The 22623-nt window shown below is 42.8% G+C and overlaps 2 protein-coding genes and 1 long non-coding RNA gene across 5 annotated transcripts; 2 read left to right on the forward strand and 1 right to left on the reverse strand.

Moving 5' to 3' along the window:
- The first annotated feature begins 1882 nt into the window (after positions 1 to 1882).
- On the forward strand, positions 1883 to 6718 carry ACTRT3 (actin related protein T3). Of its 2 annotated transcripts, none has more exons than XM_081005136.1 (2): positions 1883 to 2228; positions 5672 to 6718. In XM_081005136.1, the coding sequence occupies exons 1-2, from the start codon at positions 2026 to 2028 to the stop codon at positions 6588 to 6590; spliced, it is 1122 nt and encodes a 373-aa protein (XP_080861262.1). In that variant the 5' UTR covers positions 1883 to 2025; the 3' UTR covers positions 6591 to 6718. The 2 variants fall into 2 exon arrangements, with proteins under 2 accessions (XP_080861262.1, XP_080861263.1); XM_081005137.1 differs by having other exon boundaries at positions 1888 to 2029.
- Positions 6719 to 7153: 435 nt separating this feature from the next.
- On the reverse strand, positions 7154 to 10728 carry LOC308477019. The gene is made up of 2 exons (XR_013986345.1): positions 10612 to 10728; positions 7154 to 9355 (listed from the first exon to the last, which is right to left on the reverse strand). It is a non-coding gene; the product is annotated as an uncharacterized lncRNA (long non-coding RNA).
- On the forward strand, positions 9354 to 21974 carry LOC308477017 (uncharacterized protein). 2 transcript variants are annotated; one of them, XM_081005138.1, is made up of 5 exons: positions 9354 to 11434; positions 14257 to 14365; positions 19838 to 19928; positions 20520 to 20622; positions 21864 to 21974. In XM_081005138.1, exons 1-5 carry the CDS (start codon positions 11153 to 11155, stop codon positions 21942 to 21944), a joined length of 666 nt encoding a protein of 221 aa, XP_080861264.1. In that variant the 5' UTR covers positions 9354 to 11152; the 3' UTR covers positions 21945 to 21974. The 2 variants fall into 2 exon arrangements, with proteins under 2 accessions (XP_080861264.1, XP_080861265.1); XM_081005139.1 differs by lacking the exon at positions 9354 to 11434 and adding an exon at positions 11441 to 12401.
- The last annotated feature ends 649 nt before the right edge of the window (positions 21975 to 22623 follow it).

The following is a 22623-nucleotide window of genomic DNA, read 5'->3' on the forward strand; positions in this document are numbered from 1 at the left end:
CAAACATTCAAAGAAATTAAGGCACAGTGACCAGGAAGGAGGTGATCCTCCAGGACAGAGGAATTTGTGCAGTTTTGGGCAGCCGTTAAGAACACATTCACAAGGTGATTTTATCCAACTACAGGTAGCTAGGAATAACCTACTGCAAGCCCTTAATAAATTAGCAGGTGAACATTGCAGTGGACCAAGGTAGAGGCTTGCACTCAGAAGCCTGACAAACACTCAGCAAATTTCCAAACTATAGAGCTTATAATTGAACTCATTGGAACTTAATTCTGACTGTGTAAATTTAGGGTTATTCTGTACGGAACTGTTTGTTGGTTGTCCTTCCTTCATCATGTCACACCTTGTTCATTTCTTTTCTCATTTGTGGGTCATGCAAATCTGCATTATATGCTGAGCATGTTAGTCAGCAGGTGGACCTTCCCCTAACACCTTTACAGCTCTCTCATTCATAGAAGAATCTACAAATAAGTAAACAGATGCATAAAACAAAACGCAAATCTGGATCACTGTAACTTTATTTCTGCCCCAAAAGTAGCTGAATTATGGAGACAGGACATGTTGTTCAAAGTATGCTCATGTTGCCTCCTAGTGGTGCAGCAATAAAACTGCTAGCACATTTGCAAAGCTAAACAGGGCCTGATACGATTTCAAATGTACCAGTATTTGCGCAAAATATGGTCTGAAACTCAACATCAAAAAAACAAAGATCATGGCCACTGGTCTCATCACCTCCTGGCAAATAGAAGGGGAAGAAATGGAGGCAGTGAGAGATTTTACTTTTTTGGGCTCCATGATCACTGCAGATGGTGACAGCAGTCACGAAATTAAAAGACGCCTGCTCCTTGGGAGAAAGGTGATGGCAAACCTAGACAGCATCTTAAAAAGCAGAGACATCACCTTGCCAACAAAGGTCCGTATAGTTAAAGCCATGGTTTTCCCAGTAGGGATGTATGGAAGTGAGAGCTGGACCATCAAGAAGGCTGGTCGCCGAAGAATTGGTGCTTTTGAATTATGGTGCTAGAGGAGACTCTTGAGAGTCCCATGGACTGCAAGAAGATCAAACGTATCCATTCTTAAGGAAATCAGCCCTGAGTGCTCACTGGAAGGACAGATCGTGAAGTTGAGGCTCCAATACTTTGGCCACCTCATGAGAACAGAAGACTCTGTGGTCTCTTCCAACTCTATGATTCTATGATTCTATGATTCCCTGGAAAAGACCCTGATGTTGGGAAAGATGGAGGGCACAAGGAGAAGGGGGCAACAGAGGACAAGATGGTTGGACAGTGTTCTCGAAGCTACAAACATGAGCCTGACCAAACTGCGGGAGGCGGTGGAAGACAGGAGTGCCTGGCGTGCTCTGGTCCATGGGGTCATGAAGAGTCGGACACGACTAAATGACTAAACAACAACAACAAGTAGTCCCAGGCATAGGAATCCCTTTTGTCCCAGAAGCTTCATGCTTGACACTACTGAACTACGTATAGCAGTTTGCAACAAAAATTCATTAACAGTTAAGAACATAGTCTTGTTTTTGCTTATATTGCATAATGGGGGCTGGCTGAAGGTAGCAGCCCAGAGTGGCTGGGGAAACCCAGGTAGATACGCGGGGTATAAATAATAAATTATTATTATTATTATTATTATTATTATTATTATTATTAGCAACTTGGTGGGGCAGTGCCCTGTTCGCCCTTGCTGTATGTATCAGCTCTTGAGGCTTGGAATAATGATTCACAGTATGTGCACAGAAAGCAAAACAAAAGAAAAATCCTTCCCCATTTCCTAGTCATACAGATATTCACAGCCTTACAAAGCTTCAGGAGAAGGTATCATAGCAACATGTAAGTCACAATAGAGCCAGCCACACATGCCTGGGAAGATTGTTAGCCTTACTCTTCCCCCAAAATAAGACAAGCCCACTGAGAGTCAAGTGCCCTGAGCAGAAACAGGCAGCAGCAGAACCATCACTCAGGGAACCACCGCTCAGGAACTAGGCAGAAGCAGAACCAACTCTCAGGGATGGGTGAGCTGCCACCAGCTGTGGTGATAGACAATGGCTCAGGTCTGCTCAAGGCTGGCGTGGCTGGGGACAAGGAACCGCGTGTCATCTTCACCAACCTAATAGGCCGCCCCAAGGCCAAGTCTGTGATGTTGGGCGCTGGCCAGAAGGACTTCTACATTGGAGATGAAGCGCAAGCAAAGAGAGGGATCCTCTCCCTCAGGTGCTTGGAAGACGTGGGGGAATTCGAACCGTAGGGAAGCAATACATATTGGCTACACTAGTTTCTTAGGAGTGGGGGTGTCTAGGGAAACAAGTGGCCTGGGATGGTACACAGAAGGGGAGTGGCGAGGTCATGCAAAAAGTGGTTCAGGCTCATGAAGGCTATAGTGTCACAATAGGGTAGAACGGTGGTGGTGATTTCAGGCTTGGGGGCCAAATGCAGCCCTCCAAGCCTCTATTATCTGGTCCCTGGGACTTTGCCCAGAATACCCCCCTCACTGGCCCTGCTTCACACTGGCATTGAGTGTTTTTGCCTGGCTGGAATGTGCCCTTTAACTCTGATAATGCCTCTTGCTTTCCTGAGAGAAGGTGTGTGAATGTGTGCAGAAACTAGCTAAAGGCAAATGTTTGCATTTATTGCTCCACCCACTTTTGCCTTTTGTTCCAGTCACAAATAGCATGTGGCCCATGGAAGGTTACCCAAAAAAGGATAGGAGCAGCCCAGGGAGGAGGGCAGTGGCATCAGGGGAAATGGCCAGGAGGAGGGGTATAAGAGCAATGAGAGAGGGGCTGCTGAAACAGTTGCATCCTTTTATCTGCAGCTGTGAGTCACTCTTGAAAACGAACAAATTAGAGGTCAAAATGGATGAGTGATTACAGTGGTGCCTCGCAAGACGAAATTAATTTGTTCCGCGAGTTTTGTCGTCTTGCGATTTTTTTCGTCTTGCGAAGCACGGTGTCGGGAAAGTTTTGGAAAAGCTTCAAAAATCACCAAAGTCTTTAAAAACCTCAAAAAAGGCTACCACACCGCGTTCTATGAGTTGCTCCTCGAAGTCAAGTCGCAACTGTATTAACAGTGTTAAGAAAAAGGAAACAAACTTGCAAGACGTTTCCGTCTTGCGAAGCAAGCCCATAGGGAAAATCGTCTTGCGAAGCAGCTCAAAAAACGAAAAACCCTTTCGTCTAGCGAGTTTTTTGTCTTGCGAGGCATTCATCTTGCGAGGTACCACTGTATTACGTCAGGATATCTGCTCAGTTGTAAATACTTAGCCTCCCAATACAACTGAAATTTACATTTCCCTTTTTGACAAAGACTACATTTTGTAAAATCTTAAGGTTATTCACTGATTGGTACTTTCTTATTTTTATTTTTTACATATAATTGAAATAGAAATAGAAATACTTTATTGTCACTTGTAGAACTTGTATACAGTGAGATTACACGAGCACCCCCCACTCAGCTCTTTTAGTCTTAATTCCCCTCGTTTACTGACGCACACCCACCAAACCCGAAAGTCAGTTGCCCTGTTGTTATCTTTTCATTCAGCAGCCTAACAGCCCACAGATAGAAGCTGTTCTTTACCCTGTTAGTGCAACTAATCATGCTTCTATATCTTCTATATCCTATACAGGAGCAGTGTGAAATCTTTTTCCAAATTAACAAAGCCAAAATAGTCTTATTCGGGATAAACAGGTTTTGGGAGGGCTTCACAATAAGAAACACATTGGTCCTGATCCAAAGAGTTGTCCTGAAATTTTATTCAAATGCATGAGTCTGGTAAATTATGAGAAGCCCCACTGCTATAGGCTTAACCAAATTTTGTAGGCTGAAGCCAATGTGTGGAAGCCCTACATCAACATGGCTTCTGTTAACATGTTTAGGATTAAAAATTTAGGCTGTCATCTAACTGCACTAATTAGCAAATTAGGTCAACATAAATGAATAGGACTAGTTCACAGGTAAAAGCATCTGACATTCAAATTGACTTATTTGCAGAAGATTCATAGTCAAATTCAAAATGGCCAGACTCAGGGGGGAAAGAGCCAATTTTGCAATCTACAGTCCGGGTGCAATTTGTTCTGGAAATGTCACGGTCCCACCAATGCAATGCCTAGTAACAGGGTAGAGTGAGTTTCAAAGCTTATAATGGATTGATAGTTATCTGGAGCATTCCTCTATGGTTTGCAGTGTATCCAGTTTCACACTGAACTTTTCACCCCAACTCCACCACACATATGAGTTAGACATAAGGTAGCTAAAATCAGTTTGGCTTTGTTTTCTCATACTGTGTTTAAAATGGTGGTAGAAGGGCTGGCACTTAAAAGTATTTGGTACACATCTATAATACAAATGAAATTGGTTTAACAGTCATGACCACCTCACCCCACCAAGAAGCACTCTGGCACAGGTACAGTTCCCAAGGTTTATTAGCTAGGGCCCATGAGGGATGGGTGAATCTATCAATGTTGGTTTTGCTCAGTTTTTAGTTCTTCCAATCTTAAATTCAGTTCTCCACATTTCTACATCAGTTGGCTTTTTTTTTTTTTATGAAGTTCTCATGTAAATGCATCAGCATTTTAGTGCATTTACCATCATTGCTGCTGTCAGTCTCCTCTGGAGTAAGGATATGGGATTCAGCTATACGTCATCTAACCTGATGAGAGGACTCTTCCCCACTGAACAGCATTTAAGGCAGGCTGCTGAGGTGTTCACTGAAGTGCAATAAGACCTGCAACTGAGTTGGCACTTCCAGGAGGCTGGGGAAGAGACTTGCCACCATTGCTCTGCCTGGCAATAGCCTTTTGGTGCTGTCAGCCTCCTCTGCAGGAGATGTGGAAGCCCTGCTTGTATGTCATCTTTATCCCCACTCTGAACCATATTTAAGTCAGGCTCCTTTGGAAAGTAGCAAGACCACTACCAGAAATTTTATTGTTGGTTAACTTTTGTGTTTGCTTTGAGCCTAAATTGGGGTATTGGGGGGGATGCTGAATTTATTCTGTGTTTGCTAAATTGTTGATTTTTGTATTTTGAATTAACTGACATGTTCCATATGTTGTGTATTATTTTAATGTTTTGAATGTTTGTTGTAAGCTGCTTTGGGCATAGTTTGTTGTGGGCAAGTTGTGTATAAGTAAAATCAATCAATCTAGAAATGAATCCTTAAATCCATGACAGTAAAAAAAAAAAGTTTGAAACTGCTTCCGATTCATCATCATCATGGAGCCACACTCTTCATGAGGGATTTATTTTCATTTACTACAGTTATCCTCAAGGCAGCATATATGGTTCCTCCTTCCCTTCCATTTCATCCACACACCAACCCTAAGAGGTAGTTTAGGTGGAGAGTTAGTGACTGGCCCAAGGTCAGCCAATGAACCACACAGCTGATAAAGAATTTGAAACCTGATGTTCCAGATTCAAGTGCAACACTAGACACACTTAGCACTTTGGTTATTTTCTGATTCAATGTGTTTTTACATACACTTGCACATGAAATACATAGAGAGTACATAAAATGCTGGCAAATTTACGAGTACAAGAAGTTTGCTATGTGCTTTCATAAGGGTACATAGGCATTCTGCATTTTAAAGCTGGGAATGCTAAAGGTTTTGGGCATGACAGATTATGATAATATAATACCACCATCTTCTTTTATTCTATAGATATCCAGTGGAACATGGAATTGTCACTTCCTGGCCTGACATGGAGAAAATATGGAAGCACGTTTATGATAATGAATTGAGGTTAAACTCCTGCACAAGACCAGCTCTGATAACAGAGGCACCACTCAACCCACTGGCCAACCGTGAACAAATGACAAAGCTGCTCTTTGAAAAATTTGAGGCACCAGCTCTCTACGTGGCCATCCAGGCTGTCTTGGCACTCTATGCAGCAGGCCTCACAACAGGTTGTGTGATGGATTCTGGTGACGGTGTCACCCACACTGTCCCGATATTTGAGGGCTACTGCTTGCCTCATGCTGTTCTTCGGCTTGACCTGGCAGGCCGGGATCTTACAGAATATCTCATGAGGATCCTGAGGGAGAGCGGCATTGCGTTGGTGAGCACAGCTGAGAGAGAAATTGTGCGAATCATCAAGGAGGCTCTGTGTTACGTGTGCTTGAATCCTGAGGAAGAGATGGCTAAAAAACCTACTTCAATTGAGAAAACCTGGAAATTGCCTGATGGGCAAATCATTAAAATCCACAACCAATTGTTCCGCTGCCCTGAGACCCTCTTTCGCCCATCTAACATTGGCATGGAAGCCCCAGGTATTGATAAACTGCTGTTCAACACTATAATGAAATGTGATATCGATCTGAGGACCACTTTGTATGCCAACATACTCCTTTCTGGTGGTTCAAGTCTCTTTCCTGGCATTTCTGATCGCCTCACAAAGGAGTTGATTCGTATGGCTCCCAAGGACACGGAGGTGATGGTCCAAGCACCTTCTGACAGGAAGATCTCTGTCTGGATGGGAGGATCTATCCTTGCTTCTCTCTCTGCCTTCCAAGAGATGTGGATATCCAAGGAAGAATATGCTGAAGTTGGGGCCAATATAGTACACAGGAAGTGCTTCTAGATTCCTGTTGTATTGAAACATTTTTATTTAAAAAGCTGTGGGGAAGAAACACAAATTCATGGCATCCTTGGTGAGGCTTTTAGCCTCACAGCTTTCTGAAAGATGAATAAAGGTAACACTTCCATGCATACTTGTTTAGGGTACAAATTTGGGATTGTCTGTAGAACAGACTGTAGCCTTTTCAGGCTTTGCCTTCAGGTGGGAAGAGCATTGTGCCCGGGAAGGGAAGTGGGAGTCAAACAGACACTCAAGGGTTAACCAGAGAAAGAGCTTTTTATTCCTGCTATCCAGAGTAACAGGAAGGAACCTGTGTGATCACTCACAACCAAGTACAAGTTCTTACAGCGAGAAAAGCAGAGAAAAGCTGAAGCTGTGGATTTTAGAAGAGAGGAAAGGGAATTTTGGGGCCTAGCTACAGTTTTAGGCCTGGGGCGACTTCACAGACAGGATTTGGGTATCCTGTCCCTTCAAGACTAGTTTATTGATGTAAAATGACATGCTTGCAATCTATAAGAAAAAAAATGACTTGGAGGAAGGTTGTAAAAAGCAAACTAAGGCACTAGTTTTTTGTTTCAAGTATAGGTTTAATTAAATGTTTCTTTCATATAGTTCACCAGGTCCTTTCTTACAACCTCATTCAGCATAAGATCCCAGTTTGGCATGTTTTACCATTAAGCCAGAATGGACTTACCATGAAGCACTGCAAAGCAAAATACTTTCAGCAACAACAGTGGCTTTTTATGTTTCTTGTTGTTGAACGAAAAGAACCATCCACATGGCTTTTAAATGAGGGGAGGGGAGGGGATAAATCAATACAGCAAGAGGGCAGACGAAGCCTTCAACGATGTGTATATGCCTACAAATCAAGGTTAACATTAATGTATCAGGTGAACTAGCCTTGTGTCCGGAAAGCTTATACTGCGATACGTTTGTTAGACTTTAAATTGTGTTCGCAAGACCCATGCCTGCTTGTGAAGGAAATGGGAGAACGGGCGTGCTGCAACACGCCTCCGTGCATGTCTGAACAGTTCGAATAAGGGCCCCAAACGCAAAGCCTACGAAAACGGGGGGGGAGGGGACCTGTAAAATTGGAGCAACTCCACACAGTAAACTAGCAAGCAAGCATGTCCTGGCATGCTGCTACAAGGCAGAGCGACCTCACCATGAACTTCCGCCAGATGATGTTCCCGCCCACGACCCGCAGCCAATGAGAGGCAGCGCGCGCTCCGCCTGCTAACCAATCAAGCGCCGCGGAGGCCGCGCAAGCGCCGGAAGAAGCCAATCAAACGCCGGGGAGGCGGGACAAGCGCCTGAAGCGGACCGGCTATATAAAACCGCATGTCGGCAACTTTCACTCCGCAGGCGGCCGAAAGGTTCTCTCCTCCGGGTGGGGCTCCCCCCCCCCCGGCTGTTCTAACCCTAATTAGCCGTTAACGGCTCTCGCTCACATTCGCTGTTTTGACCGTTGACTTTCAGCGATTCGAATTCTTTTTTCAAAAAACGTCACCCGTGTAATGGGGAGGTGCCTTCTCCTCCGCCTGCCGCGCCTTCTCGCCCAACTCCTTTCTCCTGAAGCGGCCAGAGCCCGACCCCCGGTAAAGAGGCCGCGGTCAGCCTGGCCCTGGGCCGCTGCTGCCGCGAAGGGTTCGGCCCTGTCAGCCTTGGGGAGCGGCGCGGCCGGCTGAAGGGCGGTTGAGGAGCTTGCGGGCGGGGACCGGCGCGAGAGCAAAACAAACCAACCGGGCGGTGCTGCGGTTCCCCGCGAGCCGGTGCCGCGCGCTCCTGAGCAGTGGGGCGCGCGGCCGATGCCGCCCGGACACACAAAACTGTTGCTATTCTGTTATCCTCCCTCCCTTCCCCCCCCCCCGTCTCACCCACTCGAAAGGAGGGAAGGAGCTGATGGTGGAGGCGAGCGCGGAATAAATGCGCCTTAAGAAGCAATGCGGGGAGAAAGTTGTGTCCTTGGCCCCTCAAGTTTGGCTTAAAAGAAGCCCCACGTCCACCATGGGGGGGGGGGGACGGACTATAGAGTTTAAGGGAGGGAGGCTCTGTTGGTGCAGGATGGTAAGAAGACAAGTTTGGTACAGGTGCTGCTCTCTGCTGGTAGCTTTTCTCTTCCCTCCTCCTCTCCTTTTGTACTGTATCTTTGTCAGCAAGTCTACGGGCAAGGGAGTGCCTTGCTGGTTCATATAGGCTCAGTGCTTAGGAATTGTTCATATGCGCCTTGCAATTGTAGTTGTAGTTGTAGTGAAGCCTTGCTCACCCCAGATCTTGTTCTCGAGAGCAAGTTTTTCACTAAAAGTTGCCGAAGTGACAAATTTCAATGTAGGTGGTAGCAATTGACTGGGTTCCCACGCATGCTGACTGCAGGGCAAGCTTCCTTGAAATTTCATATTTTGCCTGGTAGGACTTTTGTACAGCTGGGCCTGCCCTAAAGGTAAAGGTACCCCTGACCGTTAGGTCCAGTCGCAGATGACTCTGGGGTTGTGTGTTCATCTCGCTCTATAGGCCGAGAGAGACGATGTTTGTCCGCAGACAGCTTCCGGGTCATGTGGCCAGCATGACTAAACCGTTTCTGGTGAACCAGAGCAGCGCACGGAAACTCCGTTTACCTTCCCGCTGGAAGGTATTTATCTACTTGCACTTGACGTGCTTTCGAACTGCTAGGTTGGCAGGAGCTGGGACCGAACAATGGGAGCTCACCCCGTTGTAGGGATTCGAACTGCTGACCTTCTGATCCTTCCTAAATGCTGGTGGGTTTAAATCTGCAAAGAGAGAAAAAAGCATTATAATACAATTGGGAGTCATCAAGCCCCTGAGAGTTATTCTCATTTTCTTGCCATTCTTCCGCCTGTGTTCTGTATGTTTTAGGCAAGTTTTAACAGCTTCTGCCTATGTCAGGCTTCCTCAACCTCGGCCCTCAGATGTTCCCATCATCCCTGACCACTGGTCCTGCTAGCTGGGATCATGGGAGTTGTAGGCCAAAAACATATGGAGGGCCGAGGTTGAGGAAGCTTGGCCTATGTGGTGTTTTGCCTTAATTCCAGTAAGTCTTCTCTTTTGTGCATTGTTGTTATTATTTCATTATTTCTGTGTTGTTATTTGCTCGTAACTGCTGCCTCCTGTGTTGCCACCTCTCTGGAGTGTAAGCCTGGGCAATGTGTATAGAGGTCCTGACTCCTGAGCAGAGCAAAACACAAGACCCACCCCCCTCTTGGCCTTGCTGATGTGGTCTAAGGAAATACATCTGGCAGCAGCATGGCTGCAGGAGTTGCTGGAAGGAGGCATCCATCCAACTCCCTTAGGGGCTTCACTCCGGATTTGTGTAGGGTTTGCTCCTGAGCCTTTTCTTTTCCCAAAGATGTCCCACATAGCAGAAGGCATTGATTGTTATTGGGGTTTGTTCCCAAAGCCTTTCTCAAGAATTAATATAGCCTGAAGGCAGTGGAAGGACTGGTTTTCCTTCTTCAATTTCTGTATTCTTAACATATACTGTAAACCACCCTTTTTATACTGTAAACCATACTTGATATTAAGATGAAAAGCAGTTTATGAATTTAATTAAGAATAATACTTACCGTATTTTTCACTCTATAAGACACACTTTTTCCCTCCTAAAAGGTAAGGGGAAATGTGTGTGCGTCTTATGGAGCAAATGCAGGCTGCGCAGCCCGTGTTCAGGTATAGCCTCTTCAGCACAGCGGAAACGTTCTCCCGCTTCCCTGAAGAGGCTTTGCGTTGCTTTCGCTGAGGCCAGAACAGCAAGAGGGATTGCTGCGCAGAATTCCTCTTGCTGTTCTGGCTTCAGGGATAGTCGCGCAAAGCCTCTTCAACAACATTTGATTCAGATTTTTTTCCCTTGTTCTCTAAAAACTAGGTGCGTCTTACAGAGTGAAAAATACGGTACCTGGTACCATCTTGTAAAGACTGAAATGTATATAGTTTTTTTTTTAAAGAAGCATTTGTTTATTATTTGGTTCCTTACCTAAGATTTTAAGGCTGCAGTCCTATACACACTTACCTGGGAGTAAGTCCGTTTGAATTCAGTAGGACTTCTGAGTAGCTATGGATAGGATTGTATTGTTGGTGATTTTTAAACGGTATTTCCCAGTTTTTAGGAATGCATGCCGCCCTTCATCTACATAGACAAGAGAGTGTTTATATGACCTTTTGGCATAAATACTGTCTGAAAACTTACTATTCCAACGTTTTGCTGCCACTGTCAGGCTCCAATTGTTGAACACATCCAATAATGTAGGCATTCTTAATGGGATTTTTGACTTTGATCAGCATGCCTTCCAAAACTACTTTTACAAATCTACTCAGTTTCAAACATATTTTTCCAGGCAAGCATGGTTGGTACTAGTCACGTAGTTATCCAGATCTTACTGCCTTTAGGATTGTTGAATAATTATTTTCCTAATTGTTAATGGTTTATTAATTATGCTTTTATTTAACATCTGAGGAGCTTCTGAGAGAGGAGAAGACAGCTACCAATGAGATTAATTCATTGGAGAGAAAAATTGAGCTCTGGCCATTAAGTACTTCAAGCAACAGGAAATATGCTTTATCAAGGCATGCTTGTAGTGGATAAAAAGACACGAAATCACCTGCCTCCTGGAGTAGTTGAGCTTGATAAATTCCTTCAACAGACAGGGGGGAAGCAAGGAGGTTGGGATGTATATGATCACCAAGAATTTTTGAAACTGTGGACAAAGCATAAAGGAAAACCATCGTACATTGATGAAGTCCTTGATCATCTTCCTGACAGAACAAGGGAGGATATTCTGCAGCATGAGAAATGGTATCAAGAAATTCTGATTTTAGAAGCACAAAAAAAGGAGGTGAGATAGTGTTGCTAATTAGCGTTTGCCATTTTAAAAACTTTGTGTCAAAAAGCGATGAGACAGTTCACCCTCTTTTCTTCATCTCTTGCTCTGCTGCTATGGCTTTCTTTTCCTTTGCTGGTAAGCAGGACATACTAAAGGTAAAGGGACCCCCGACCATTAGGTCCAGTCGTGGCCGACTCTGGGGTTGCAGCACTTATCTTGCTTTATTGGCCGAGGGAGCCAGTGTACAGCTTCCGGGTCATGTGGCCAGCATGACTAAGATGCTTCTGGCGAACCAGAGCAGTGCACAGAAACGCCGTTTACCTTCCCGCCAGAGCGGTACCTATTTATCTACTTGCAATTTAACAAACTCAGGGCACACCAGAACTTTCACGCACATAATAGTTCCTGCGAACAAGGCCCATAAGGTGGGCGGTTGCGGATCCGCCGCCTTCAAAGGGTCTCGATCCCCGCTGCGCCATGGCTCAGCCGGTCCTGACGGTACTGGATCCCTTTATTTACAGGAATAATAGACGCGTTAATCGAGGCCCAGACGGCATAGCGAGCAACGGTGGTAGTTTTCAGACATGTGTATGAAACCAGCGAAGTCCCGTGTAACCCTCAGTCTCCGCCTTTCCTCCCGCGGCCACAAGCAGAACCTCACTCAGAAGCCCGCAGAGACGAAGCTCAATATAGTTTGAGGGTGATGGGGGGTATTTACCTGGATGCTCCTGGTTACCGCCCCTAGTGCTACCGTTGCTAGGGCGGCCATTGTGACAAGCCCTCAAACAGGGCGGGGCTGCATTGCTGACATATCACCGTTGCCTATGGACGACGTGAGGCCCGTGACACGGAGAGCGAGCACGCCCTGTGTGCGGCTAAAGGGGCGGAGCCAGCCGGCATGGGCGCCAAGCAGAGGCAACTTCAGAAAATTTGCCGCCGTTTAAATAGGAAGCGCGTCAATGGGTTGGGGAGCATTGACGTGAGTATTCTACATTTTCTTGTATAGGCGCTTCTGGCGATCACACAGGGCCCCCAGACGTTTCACGGTCTATTGACCCTGTGCCACCACTGCGGTTGCTTTCTTCGCTGCCACCACCCCGCTTCTCATGGGGACACACGGAGTCCAGACAGTTGTTAATATAAACAAATAATCAAGTTTATTTTTAAGGGCAGGAATAAGCGTATGGTTTCGGTTTATTTTTCTCTTGTCAGTTTCTTAAATCTTAGTTCCTAACAACTTCAATCTGAATTATTCCCAACTATCTATCTAACTCCCTAACAATTCCTCTCACTCTCTCACAATACAACTCGACCAACCCACTGCCTATTCCACCCTCTTCCTTCTCCAACACCCAAGCCTCCACTCCCAACTGACAAACCTCAACTCCCAACTCCCAAACCTCAACTGACTTTTCAAAACCTCCCACTCTATCCTTTACTCCCCCCTTGCCTTCTCACTGGCCAATCACATCACACCCATTTTAACCCTTTCCTTGACCCATCCTAGGAGGCAAACGCCACAGCACTTGAGAGTTACTAGTCTTCCAAAATAAAGGCCTTTTAAAAAGAAGAAAATCCAGAGGCTTCGCATTGCTTTCGCTGAAGCCTGGAGAGCGAGAGGGGTCGGTGCGCACCGACCCCTCTCGCTCTCCAGGCTTCAGGGATAGGCGCTTGAAGCCTCCGGAGGACAGCGGGAACTCGCGCTGCACTCCGGAGGCTTCAGGTTCCTTTTGATGAAGCCCGGAGAGCAAGACTCTACTGGCTTCAGCAGAGAGGGAGAGTGTGCAGCGCCCCTTCAGCCAAGTGGGAGGAGAAATGGAAGGGGCTCCGTTTCTCCTGCAGCTTCGCTGAAGGGGCGCTGAGCAGAGAGGGGGATATTTTTTTTTTCTTGTTCTTCCCCTCTAAAACAAGGTGCGTCCTATGGTTGGGTGCGACCTATACAGCGAAAAATACGGTACATTTTTATCTCTCTCCTGCCCCTTCTCTTCCCCTGATCTCTGTAGAACAGAGCTTTTTACTCAGTCTACAAGTTAAAAATGATGCTATTTTGAAATTTTATTTCTTATGTTATATGTTCATATGCAACCAAATTGTAAGTCTATGCAAATGTATTTATATATTTTGAATTTTATAAAATCATAAAAAACACCAGAGCTGTTTCGTCAATTCTCAGTCCCCCTGTTGCCCCAACTTGTAACTTGTTTCTCTGCACTTCTGATGTTTGTTCCTCTTTGTTTGTTAAAATGGCATTAGCTCTTGTGAATTGTGTGCTTAGACAGTTGTGCATGCATATAAAATTGTGCTGTGTCTGATACTTGTTGGAATACTTCTTTCACAGTATATCACGATCCTGCAGACCAGTACTAAAACTTAATTCCCTATGGGCTCATGTGATTTTTCCTAATGACTTTGCTGCTTGTCAGCTATGATAAGCTACTGGTGTAATGCATTATAAAGTTACATTGACATACTGGCAGCCAATTTATCAATATGAAAATTTGGAGAAAGACAGTATAAAAATTGCTAATTTTAGAATTAAGAACGATTAGGAATGGTCTGGTTTAAGTTAGGAAAGTGTTATTTTATTTAGAAGATACCAAACTTAATGTCTCAAAACCTTTAACTTGTTGTATTTTTTTAAAAAAATAAAAAATCAAATACAACTAATTGCAAGGAGTATGCTCTTGAGTATGCTGTCATCTAGTGGTATACTGTAATATTAACACAAGTGAAGAGGTGGAAAGCACTTTACTTAAAGAAAATAAGACCAAATATGTGTATATTTTCTTCTAAGCTTCTGTCACATGCTGGATTATATTAGTTTTCTGTTCTAGAGGGTGGCACTCAAACCAGTGGATTCAAATTACAAGAAGGGAATTTCAGCTAATGAAAGAATGCACTTGTTGACTGACTACTACTACTTTGGCGATCACTCGAAGCCAAGTAAGATTGTCTTCCATGAACACAGTCTTAACATTGAATCCGTAAGTGACTGGAGACAGTGGAACAGGCAACCTCATTTGTTGGTTTTAATTCTAGGCTGGAAAGCATCCTAACAGAGGTTCTGTTGTAGATTTTCTGCTTTTGCAGGTGATTAGTCCAAATGATGTTTCAGTTCAATTCCAACTCTGATGTTGTAGCTGTACATTTAAAAATGAACGTCCTGATTATTCAAGCCCTGGAGGAGCCAGCTGGAGGACACACGGAAAAGTGGCTGCTGCTAGGCGGGGCAGCTGAGCAGCCTAAACAAAGTCTCACTGCACCTCCAGTCCCTTTCAGCCATTTCCCACCCTCACTGAAGTCCTCTCTAGGCTCTGGAGAGGGTCTTCTTGTGAGCCACAAGGACCCTCCAGCTCTCTTTCTCCATTTCCTGGTTAGATTTATTTCCCAGTGCTGTGTGTTAGTCAATCACACATAAGTGGGGGGAGGGACATCTGCGATTCAATTACAGTGGTGCCTCACAAGACGAAATTAATTCGTTCCGTGAGTTTTGTCGTCTTGTGATTTTTTTCGTCTTGCGAAGCACGGTGTCGGGAAAGTTTTGGAAAAGCTTCAAAAATCACCAAAGTCTTAAAAAACCTCAAAAAAGGCTACCACACCGCGTTCTATGAGTTGTTCCTCGAAGTCAAGTCGCAACTGTATTAACGGTGTTAAGAAAAAGGAAACAAACTTGCAAGACGTTTCCATCTTGCGAAGCAAGCCCATAGGGAAAATTGTCTTGCGAAGCAGCTCAAAAAACAAAAAACCCTTTCGTCTAGCGAGTTTTTTGTCTTGCGAGGCATTCGTCTTGCGAGGTACCACTGTATCCATTGTCTGTTTTTACAGGGGAGATGTGAGGCACAGAGTCTGAGCAGCAATCTTGTTGACTTTTGCATGAGAAGAGTTATGCCATACCAAGGAAGATATAGTCTGTTTTGGCAATGAGAAACATTTATCTCAATTGGAAAACCATACAGTGCCCTCCATATTTTTGATCTGCAACTCCCATCATTGTGTTTGACTGCTGACTGGGGAAGATGGGGGTTATAGTCCAAAGCACTGAGACGGCACCAGGTTACGGAAGCCTGGCCCTGAAACATCTGAGTGCTGTCCAACCCAGTCCTGCATGTGTTCACTCAATCAACCCCTGTGGCGCTTACTCCATGGAAGCAGGTAAAGAACTGTGCTGCTGGTGTATAAGTTTGTTTGGCAAAGCTGCTGATTTACTGTGCAAATTAATCATCAAAGAACTTAGGGCAAGGCCCTTGTGTTTCTAAGTAAATATCAACTATGCATAGTCTGCCTAGCTTTCATCTAAAAACCACAGCACTTTTATAGTAGAATACCCCATGATTGGCATACCATGTGCAAGTATAATAGTTTAACAACTTAAGTGGATGCATTCTGCTCTAGCATTATTTCAGGATTGTATATCATTTGACATGGTGTCAGACAACAGCTGAGCAGAAGGGTCCAGGTTCAGCCTGGCATCTCCAGTTGGAGGGGGTGGAATTGGGTTGGAGAAGATCTTTGCCTGAGGCCCAGGACTTGCTTCCACTCTATAAATGATGTTGGGCTACATGGATTACTGGTTTGAGACAGCGTAAGATAGTACCATGTATTCATGAAACAACAAAGGAATAGCTACTAATGAAATGATGGAACACTGCATTTTTAAAAACATGGGTGAAATCCAATAGTGCCAATATGCCAGTGAAATGGAATACTATTGACATAACTGATTTCTCACCACCTCCTGCAATCTCCTATACAGGGTGGCCCAAAAGTAGGTATACAGTTGAATCAACGAATTTCATCAGCAACAGATAAAATGGGTACACACAACTGACACACAACAAAGTGGCAGTTAAATTTCAGGCTGATGGAAAGAATAGTGGAGTCAGATAAAATGATTATTTTTCTTTACTGATATCATAAATGATGACAGCAAACGAGTCAAGAACAAAGTGGATTCTAAAGCAGTATACTTACTTTTGGACCACCCTGTATGTGCCTGTAAAAATCGGCTTCAGAAGGATGGAAGCAGTATTTGGTAGTGCACAGAGTGGAGGAGAGGAAGGGGAAGCACCATCCTGCAAACAGAATCACACTCATATGCCATTGGGTTGGAGCCAGAAGACTAGCTGCTCTTAGTTCCCCTTGAACCAATGGGCAAGTTACAAATTGATTTTGTTCCTGTTGATTTCAATGGTAACTAAGTTCAACTCAGTCTGTTTTGAATGAGCATATTTTTTTTCCCAACAGCAGATGGCAACATACTTTCACTAGAAGTAGAAATAAAGTGTAGATCTCACAGAACTCGCAAGATTGAAGATACAGTATAGTACTTAAAACAGTTAAACATTTAAAATACAGTTCTATGACCATGATAGCATATTTCCCTCTAAACCTTTACGTAGTTGCTAATGCAAACTATGAAGAGCTCAGATTTGGGGGGGATTTTTTGCAGACTACAAATAATAAAATAATTGCTATGTCTCCTGTTCCAAAACAAGTGAGATGAAAATACCCTGTTATGAAATCCCATTTCTGCCCATTGAAATTAGGTGTCTATTTGAATATGTGTGTGTGTATATATATATATATATATATATATATATATATGTATGAATGCGGACTTCCGGGTCAGCGCCATCGGTGAATGGCGGAGTTCCTCCGATTGGAGGAACGGGCTCCGTAGAAATTGGGTCTTCCCGCCGCGGCGAAGGTGGGGACCCGCTAGAAATCCCAGGCGGAGGAAGCCTGGGAATGTGGGGTTCGGCAGGGCACCAGGAGCGCCCCCCCACTCACCGGGAACCCCATTTTGGGGCACCGGAGCGAAGTGGGGTGAGCGGCGCGGTGCTGCGAACTGATTGCTATTTTTACGGAGTGAAGCCGCACAGCCATTGCCGGAGAGCGCTGACTTTTTCCTGTGGACAATTGGATTTAAAACAAGTACCCGTGAGTAGAAACGGAAAATTGGATCAAGAAATATTTTAATTTGGCATCGAAGCGGGAAGGTTCAAAACAGGAAATCCGCCTTCCGCTTTCTGTATATAGACTAAAGCAAAAACTTTGTAAGCTAAAGCCTGGAAAGCCGTTAAAAAAGTCTAAATTTCCTTCATTTATAATTACTGAAAACCCCTTGGAAGTAGGAGAAAAGGGGGGAGAACTTTGTTTAACCCCTGCAGGAGAGGGAGTGAAGAAGGATAAGTTTCCACCGTCTCTAACCTGGAAACGTTCATTGACTGTGGAGAGGTTCATTGACTGTGAATGGAATACTTTGACAGATAGCTAAAGAAGAGAAATAAACTGATTCCAATGTTGCCTTTTGCATTCTAAAGAAACAAAATATCTGAAAAATGAAAGTAATTTTCCTTTGTTGGACTTGCCTTAAAAAAAATGGATACAAATAGAAATTGTCTCCCCTAGAGGGAGCTTGTTAAATTGTTGCTGCAGTCTACTTGAGGACTCAACAGCTGTGAGATTAAGATCGTGGGATTAGTCTTTTCTGACCTTGACTAAAGATGAGCTGGGAGGAAGACTGGGTGCTTGCTTTATGCAAGACAAGTGCCTTGCTGGAACAGATGCACGAGAAGATGGATTTGATGAATGAGAAAATGGACTTGATGACTGTTGTGGTTAACAACTGTGGACAAACAGGGAACATTGATACAGAAACCATTCAGGGACCAACTCATGAACCTGTACTGACTGGGCAAGTGCAGAAAATAATGGAGGAGGATGCGGTTGCACCTCAGATAATACAAATGGAGAAACCCGAGGCCCTACAGGAGCATAAGCCGCTGCCATTGAAGATGGAAGTTGGAGTGGGCCAGGGGGAGTCTGGAGATGAGGAGTTTCCTAACTCTGGAGAGACCTTGAAATATGTTTTTAAATACTTTTTGGATTACACTGATGACTGTGGGGAGTGGGACTGTGGGGAATGGGCGGGTTTGATGAAGGGAGATGGAGACAGTTTTGGGTTGGAACCCCCCAGAGACCTACTCCTCAATGAGAAAGGAAAGAAATTAAGAAAGAGACCAACAAATGACAAGGAAAAGGGCAAGTATAAACAAGAAGAAGAAGATCTGCAGAAGGGACATGGAAGAGACTTAAGGGCCTCGGACATAAGGCTTCCAGGTTGATGGACTAGATGGAATGGACAGTAAGGACTGACACGACCCGAGACCAGGAAGAAGAGACGTTGGATGAAGACTGGAAGAAAATCTATAAAGAAAATTTTTATTTGGGGAATTAGCCTAAAATAAATGAATATTAGGGAAAATGTTGGAATGAAACTATATGACTCTAGCAGAAATGATATCAGGAGTTATGTATATTTGAGCATTAAGATTCAAGCTTTAAGGTATTTTATGGTAAGATAAGGTTAAATAACTCAAGTAATTTAAATAACAGAATATGGGGAAAGATGGAAAGGATTTGTTGAGTTAACTATTAGGTTAAAATGTTAAGATAAATTATTTAACAAAAATTGAGAAAGATTTAAAGAATTTGCTGAAATAACTAATTAAACTAGAATACAAAAAGGGAGGGGTGAGGAGGTCAGTGAAACAAGCAAATGGAAGTTAAAGATATGTAATTTGGGATTTGTGTTTTTTTTTGTTTTTTTGTTTTTTTTTTGTTGCACTGCGGTATTGGTTTTTATGTTTTGTGTTTTTTTCTTCTTTTTTATGTATTGTAGTGTTGCTTTTCTATTTTTTCCTTTTTTTCTATTACTCTGAAACTATTAATAAATATTATTTTTTATATATATATATATATATATATATATATATGACACACACAAGACACACACCCTTGCTAAAGCTTTTTTTAAAAAAATGATATTTATTCTAAGTTTAAAGTTACAAAAAAAGAGAAAGAAAAACCATACAAAATACAAAGATTAACCATAACAAAGCGAAAAATAAAAAGATTAAAGTAAACAATAAAATAGAATAAAAAAGAAGACTTAACAAAAAATATAAAAATGCATTAAGTTAAAATAAAGCAAAAACAGATTAAACCTTTACATAGCCTTTTCCCTTTACTTATTTCCATGACCTCCTCTCACCTCCCAACTTTGTATTCTAGTTCAGATCGTATTTCCAGCAAATCCTTCTAACCTTATTTTCATTTACGTATTTTAAATTAAAATAATATAATTAAACCTCCTCTGTTTCGTCAATTTCATCAACTCATTTTTGCTTAATCCTTTATATCATATCTACCAAAACGACCTAACCCTTGCTAAAGCTAAGCCATTCTGAGTTTGGCCAGTGATGGTTAACCTCTTGGGAAGCACATTTTTGTTCCATAAAGGAAGAAGGGCAGGATATAAATGTCAGAAAAGAAATAATAAATGCATTCTAAGTGAATATCAAGATAACATGCTTAAGGAAGCACCTGCTAAATTGTTCTTAAAATCCATAGACTGCAGTGGGATTAAGAACTATGATCACACGACTGCTCCATGTATGCACAGTTATTTCCAGCTGCCGACCTTAGATTGTATCATGCAATAGTAAGTCCACCTTACTATATGTGTAGTAGTGCAGGATTGCTTCCTTGAGGAAGCAAGCATGATAGTTAATCAGAAGTTGTGTTTTACTTTTAAGAGAATTGCATATAACATATTCCTTGGATTAGAACAGCATATCCAGACCTTAATCTCTAGCACTGACCTTGGCAAAGTCAAATTAGTGCGATCCACTGCTGATCCAGTTTTCTGAGCTATGGATTCCATTTTGTGTGCATTTGGAATTTACAAGTCTGTGTGCAAGACAGACTTTCCAAAGTGCAGGGTATGGCAGGCAGATGCATTGGCCAATCTGATGTCCTCCAGATGTTTGGAGCTACAACTCTCAAAGCTGAAGGCAGCTGTACTCCAGAACATCTGGAGGGCACCAGGTTGGTGAAGGCTGGCTTTTATAGTAAGAGTGCTTGTCTAAGTACTTCTGTTGTGCTTATATGAATGGCCTGACATATAAACAGCAGAGTAATTGAATTTGTTGCCTATTCCCCCACCCCATCCCAGTTATTTATTTACTTCAGAAGAGTAGGTACTTTGAACAATGTCAGTGAACAGATTTTGGCATAATTTTTTTTGCCACAGCTATAAAGATATTGATTGTACTGTGGAATGCATCATTGAAAAACACTGCTGGGTGGAGTTCATCTTCAGTGAAAAACTGGACAGCTGCAATAAAGCAGCTCTGGTAAGCATGTATTGACATATAAACATTGCCTTTGGTTTTTTTGAGCTGTCAAATAACAGGTGTCTCATCCTGAAAGAACGATGCGATGATCTGCTGCTGTTGTCTCAGAAAAGGTGTGGATATGTTGCACTGGGATATATAATTGAAAAATAGAGCATGCTAACCCCCTAACTAAAAAAAAAAAAAAGGTAATAGGTTGGATCTAGACTTCATCATGCTTAAGTGTAGATAGAACTCATTGATCTCAGTGGGTCGTGAATTTAAGCATGGCTATGTCTGAGTCCAACCCAATGTATGCTTGTATTCAAGACCAAAGAGGTAACCACTCAAATATTATTCATATTTACCCGTAGTTTATTTACAAGATGCATGTTCTCTGCAGGAAGCAGCCAGAGTAATTTAGAAATTGTGAAGTAAATACGCTTGCCTTTTTTCACAATGTCTCTGTTGTGCTGCCTAGGAAGGTGTAGCTGTGGTTAAAGACAAGTATGTGTAAATATTATCCAACATTATATTATATTACAATCTAGTAAATGCTTCATACTATGCTTTTTGTTATCAACTTTTAACAAGCAGGGCATTGCAAAAGTGAAATTAAAGGAATAAACTGAAATCTCCTAATTTTGTTTCCCCTGCTCCATAACCAATTCCCTTAGGTAAATGTCTTTATCTGCATGTTTACAAGAGAGTGTTCAAATAGTAAGACAAATTGTGCTGGATCTTTTCATGTGCTAATTGAGCACTTCTAAACCAAACATAAGAAAATTTATTTTTTCATTTTTTTCAATATATATTTTCCCTGGCCGTTTGGTAGTGAGTGGTGTACCTCTCTGATCCTGTTCCAAAAAATTATCTGGGATTACAGCAGGAATCTTAACAGATAAGTAGGGAGATCTTCGGTGCTGGGTTGAGTCGAAGTCGCCCCTCCTGTAATTACCTTGATTTTAGTATATTTTTCTTTGTGTTAAAATGGGCAATCTTTCAGTCTTGGACATGTCTGATCTTGATCCTGTTAACTAGAGATTGTATGTCATTATTTTGATGTGCCTGTTCTTGGTGCTGTCACAGTTCCTGAAGAGAATGATGCAACACAGCTGACAGGCAGAACAAAACACATTTTTCAGCAAAGACCGTCAAACGGTTCCTTCAAGGGCAGAAGCTTGTTGGCTTTCCATGCACAGAATTGTTAGTTAGAAGTTAAATAGAGCATTGTGTAAACATGGGCTGCTCTTTCATTACAGGTGACCAAGAATATATTTCGTTTCCATCTGTGTTGGCCTTGCATCAAGTCCAGGCTTAAGATAAGGCCTAAGATTAATTGATTGCTGTTCTAATAAACTCTTTGCTTATAAGTACAGTTTAAACACAGATGCCCTCCTTAAACATCCATCCTGTGTCATGGTATATTAGGGTGTGTGTAAAACATATTCAGCTGTGTGTGTAAAAAAAAAAAAAAGTGTTTAACCCTTCACCAGACTGAGGTATTTATTTCCAAGTTGTAAGAGAACTAGAATTGTTCTGAAATTCAGAATAGAAAAGATTTTATCATTGGTATCCGGAAACAAGGAAAGAAAATGGTTAGTCAATTATCCTTGAAATACCTTGTGGATTTATTTGGTGGTTTCTTTGATTACTTGTTCATTTGACAACTAACTCCTGGACATGTGAAAACTGACTAGAATGAACGCCATTGTGTTTGAGGTACTATGGAAGTTCTGAGGATCAGCCAAATACATTTTGCTCCTGATTAATGAACAGTGAGAGCCACTGATTTAGTTGGGTTAAATAATAACCATATTCTAATTTTATGAAATGGAAAGATACAGGCCTCATGCTCTTAAACATTAAAGGGGAAAACATTGCTGTATACTTTGCTGATTTTTAAAAAGTCTTGTAAATTCTAGTGTTGTACACTGTAGCATGTACTAACACTGCTAGCAAGACCTGAGATCCCTTCCAGATGACCTATCCATTGTATATCCATCCTGATTTCCTTGTACA

The sequence above is a fragment of the Podarcis pityusensis genome (assembly GCF_964106645.2).
Source record: "Podarcis pityusensis genome assembly, chromosome: 5".
NCBI classification, from domain to species: Eukaryota; Metazoa; Chordata; class Lepidosauria; order Squamata; family Lacertidae; genus Podarcis; species Podarcis pityusensis.

Coding starts and splice junctions, on each gene's coding strand:
- LOC308477017 (XM_081005138.1), top strand. CDS start 11,153: ATGCTTTATCAAGGCATGCTTGTAGTGGATAAAAAGACACGAAATCAC. Junction 11,435..14,256: donor TAGAAGCACAAAAAAAGGAG/GTGAGATAGTGT, acceptor TTTCTGTTCTAG/AGGGTGGCACTCAAACCAGT. Junction 20,623..21,863: donor GCTGCAATAAAGCAGCTCTG/GTAAGCATGTAT, acceptor CTTTCATTACAG/GTGACCAAGAATATATTTCG.
- ACTRT3 (XM_081005136.1), top strand. CDS start 2,026: ATGGGTGAGCTGCCACCAGCTGTGGTGATAGACAATGGCTCAGGTCTG. Junction 2,229..5,671: donor AGAGGGATCCTCTCCCTCAG/GTGCTTGGAAGA, acceptor TTTATTCTATAG/ATATCCAGTGGAACATGGAA.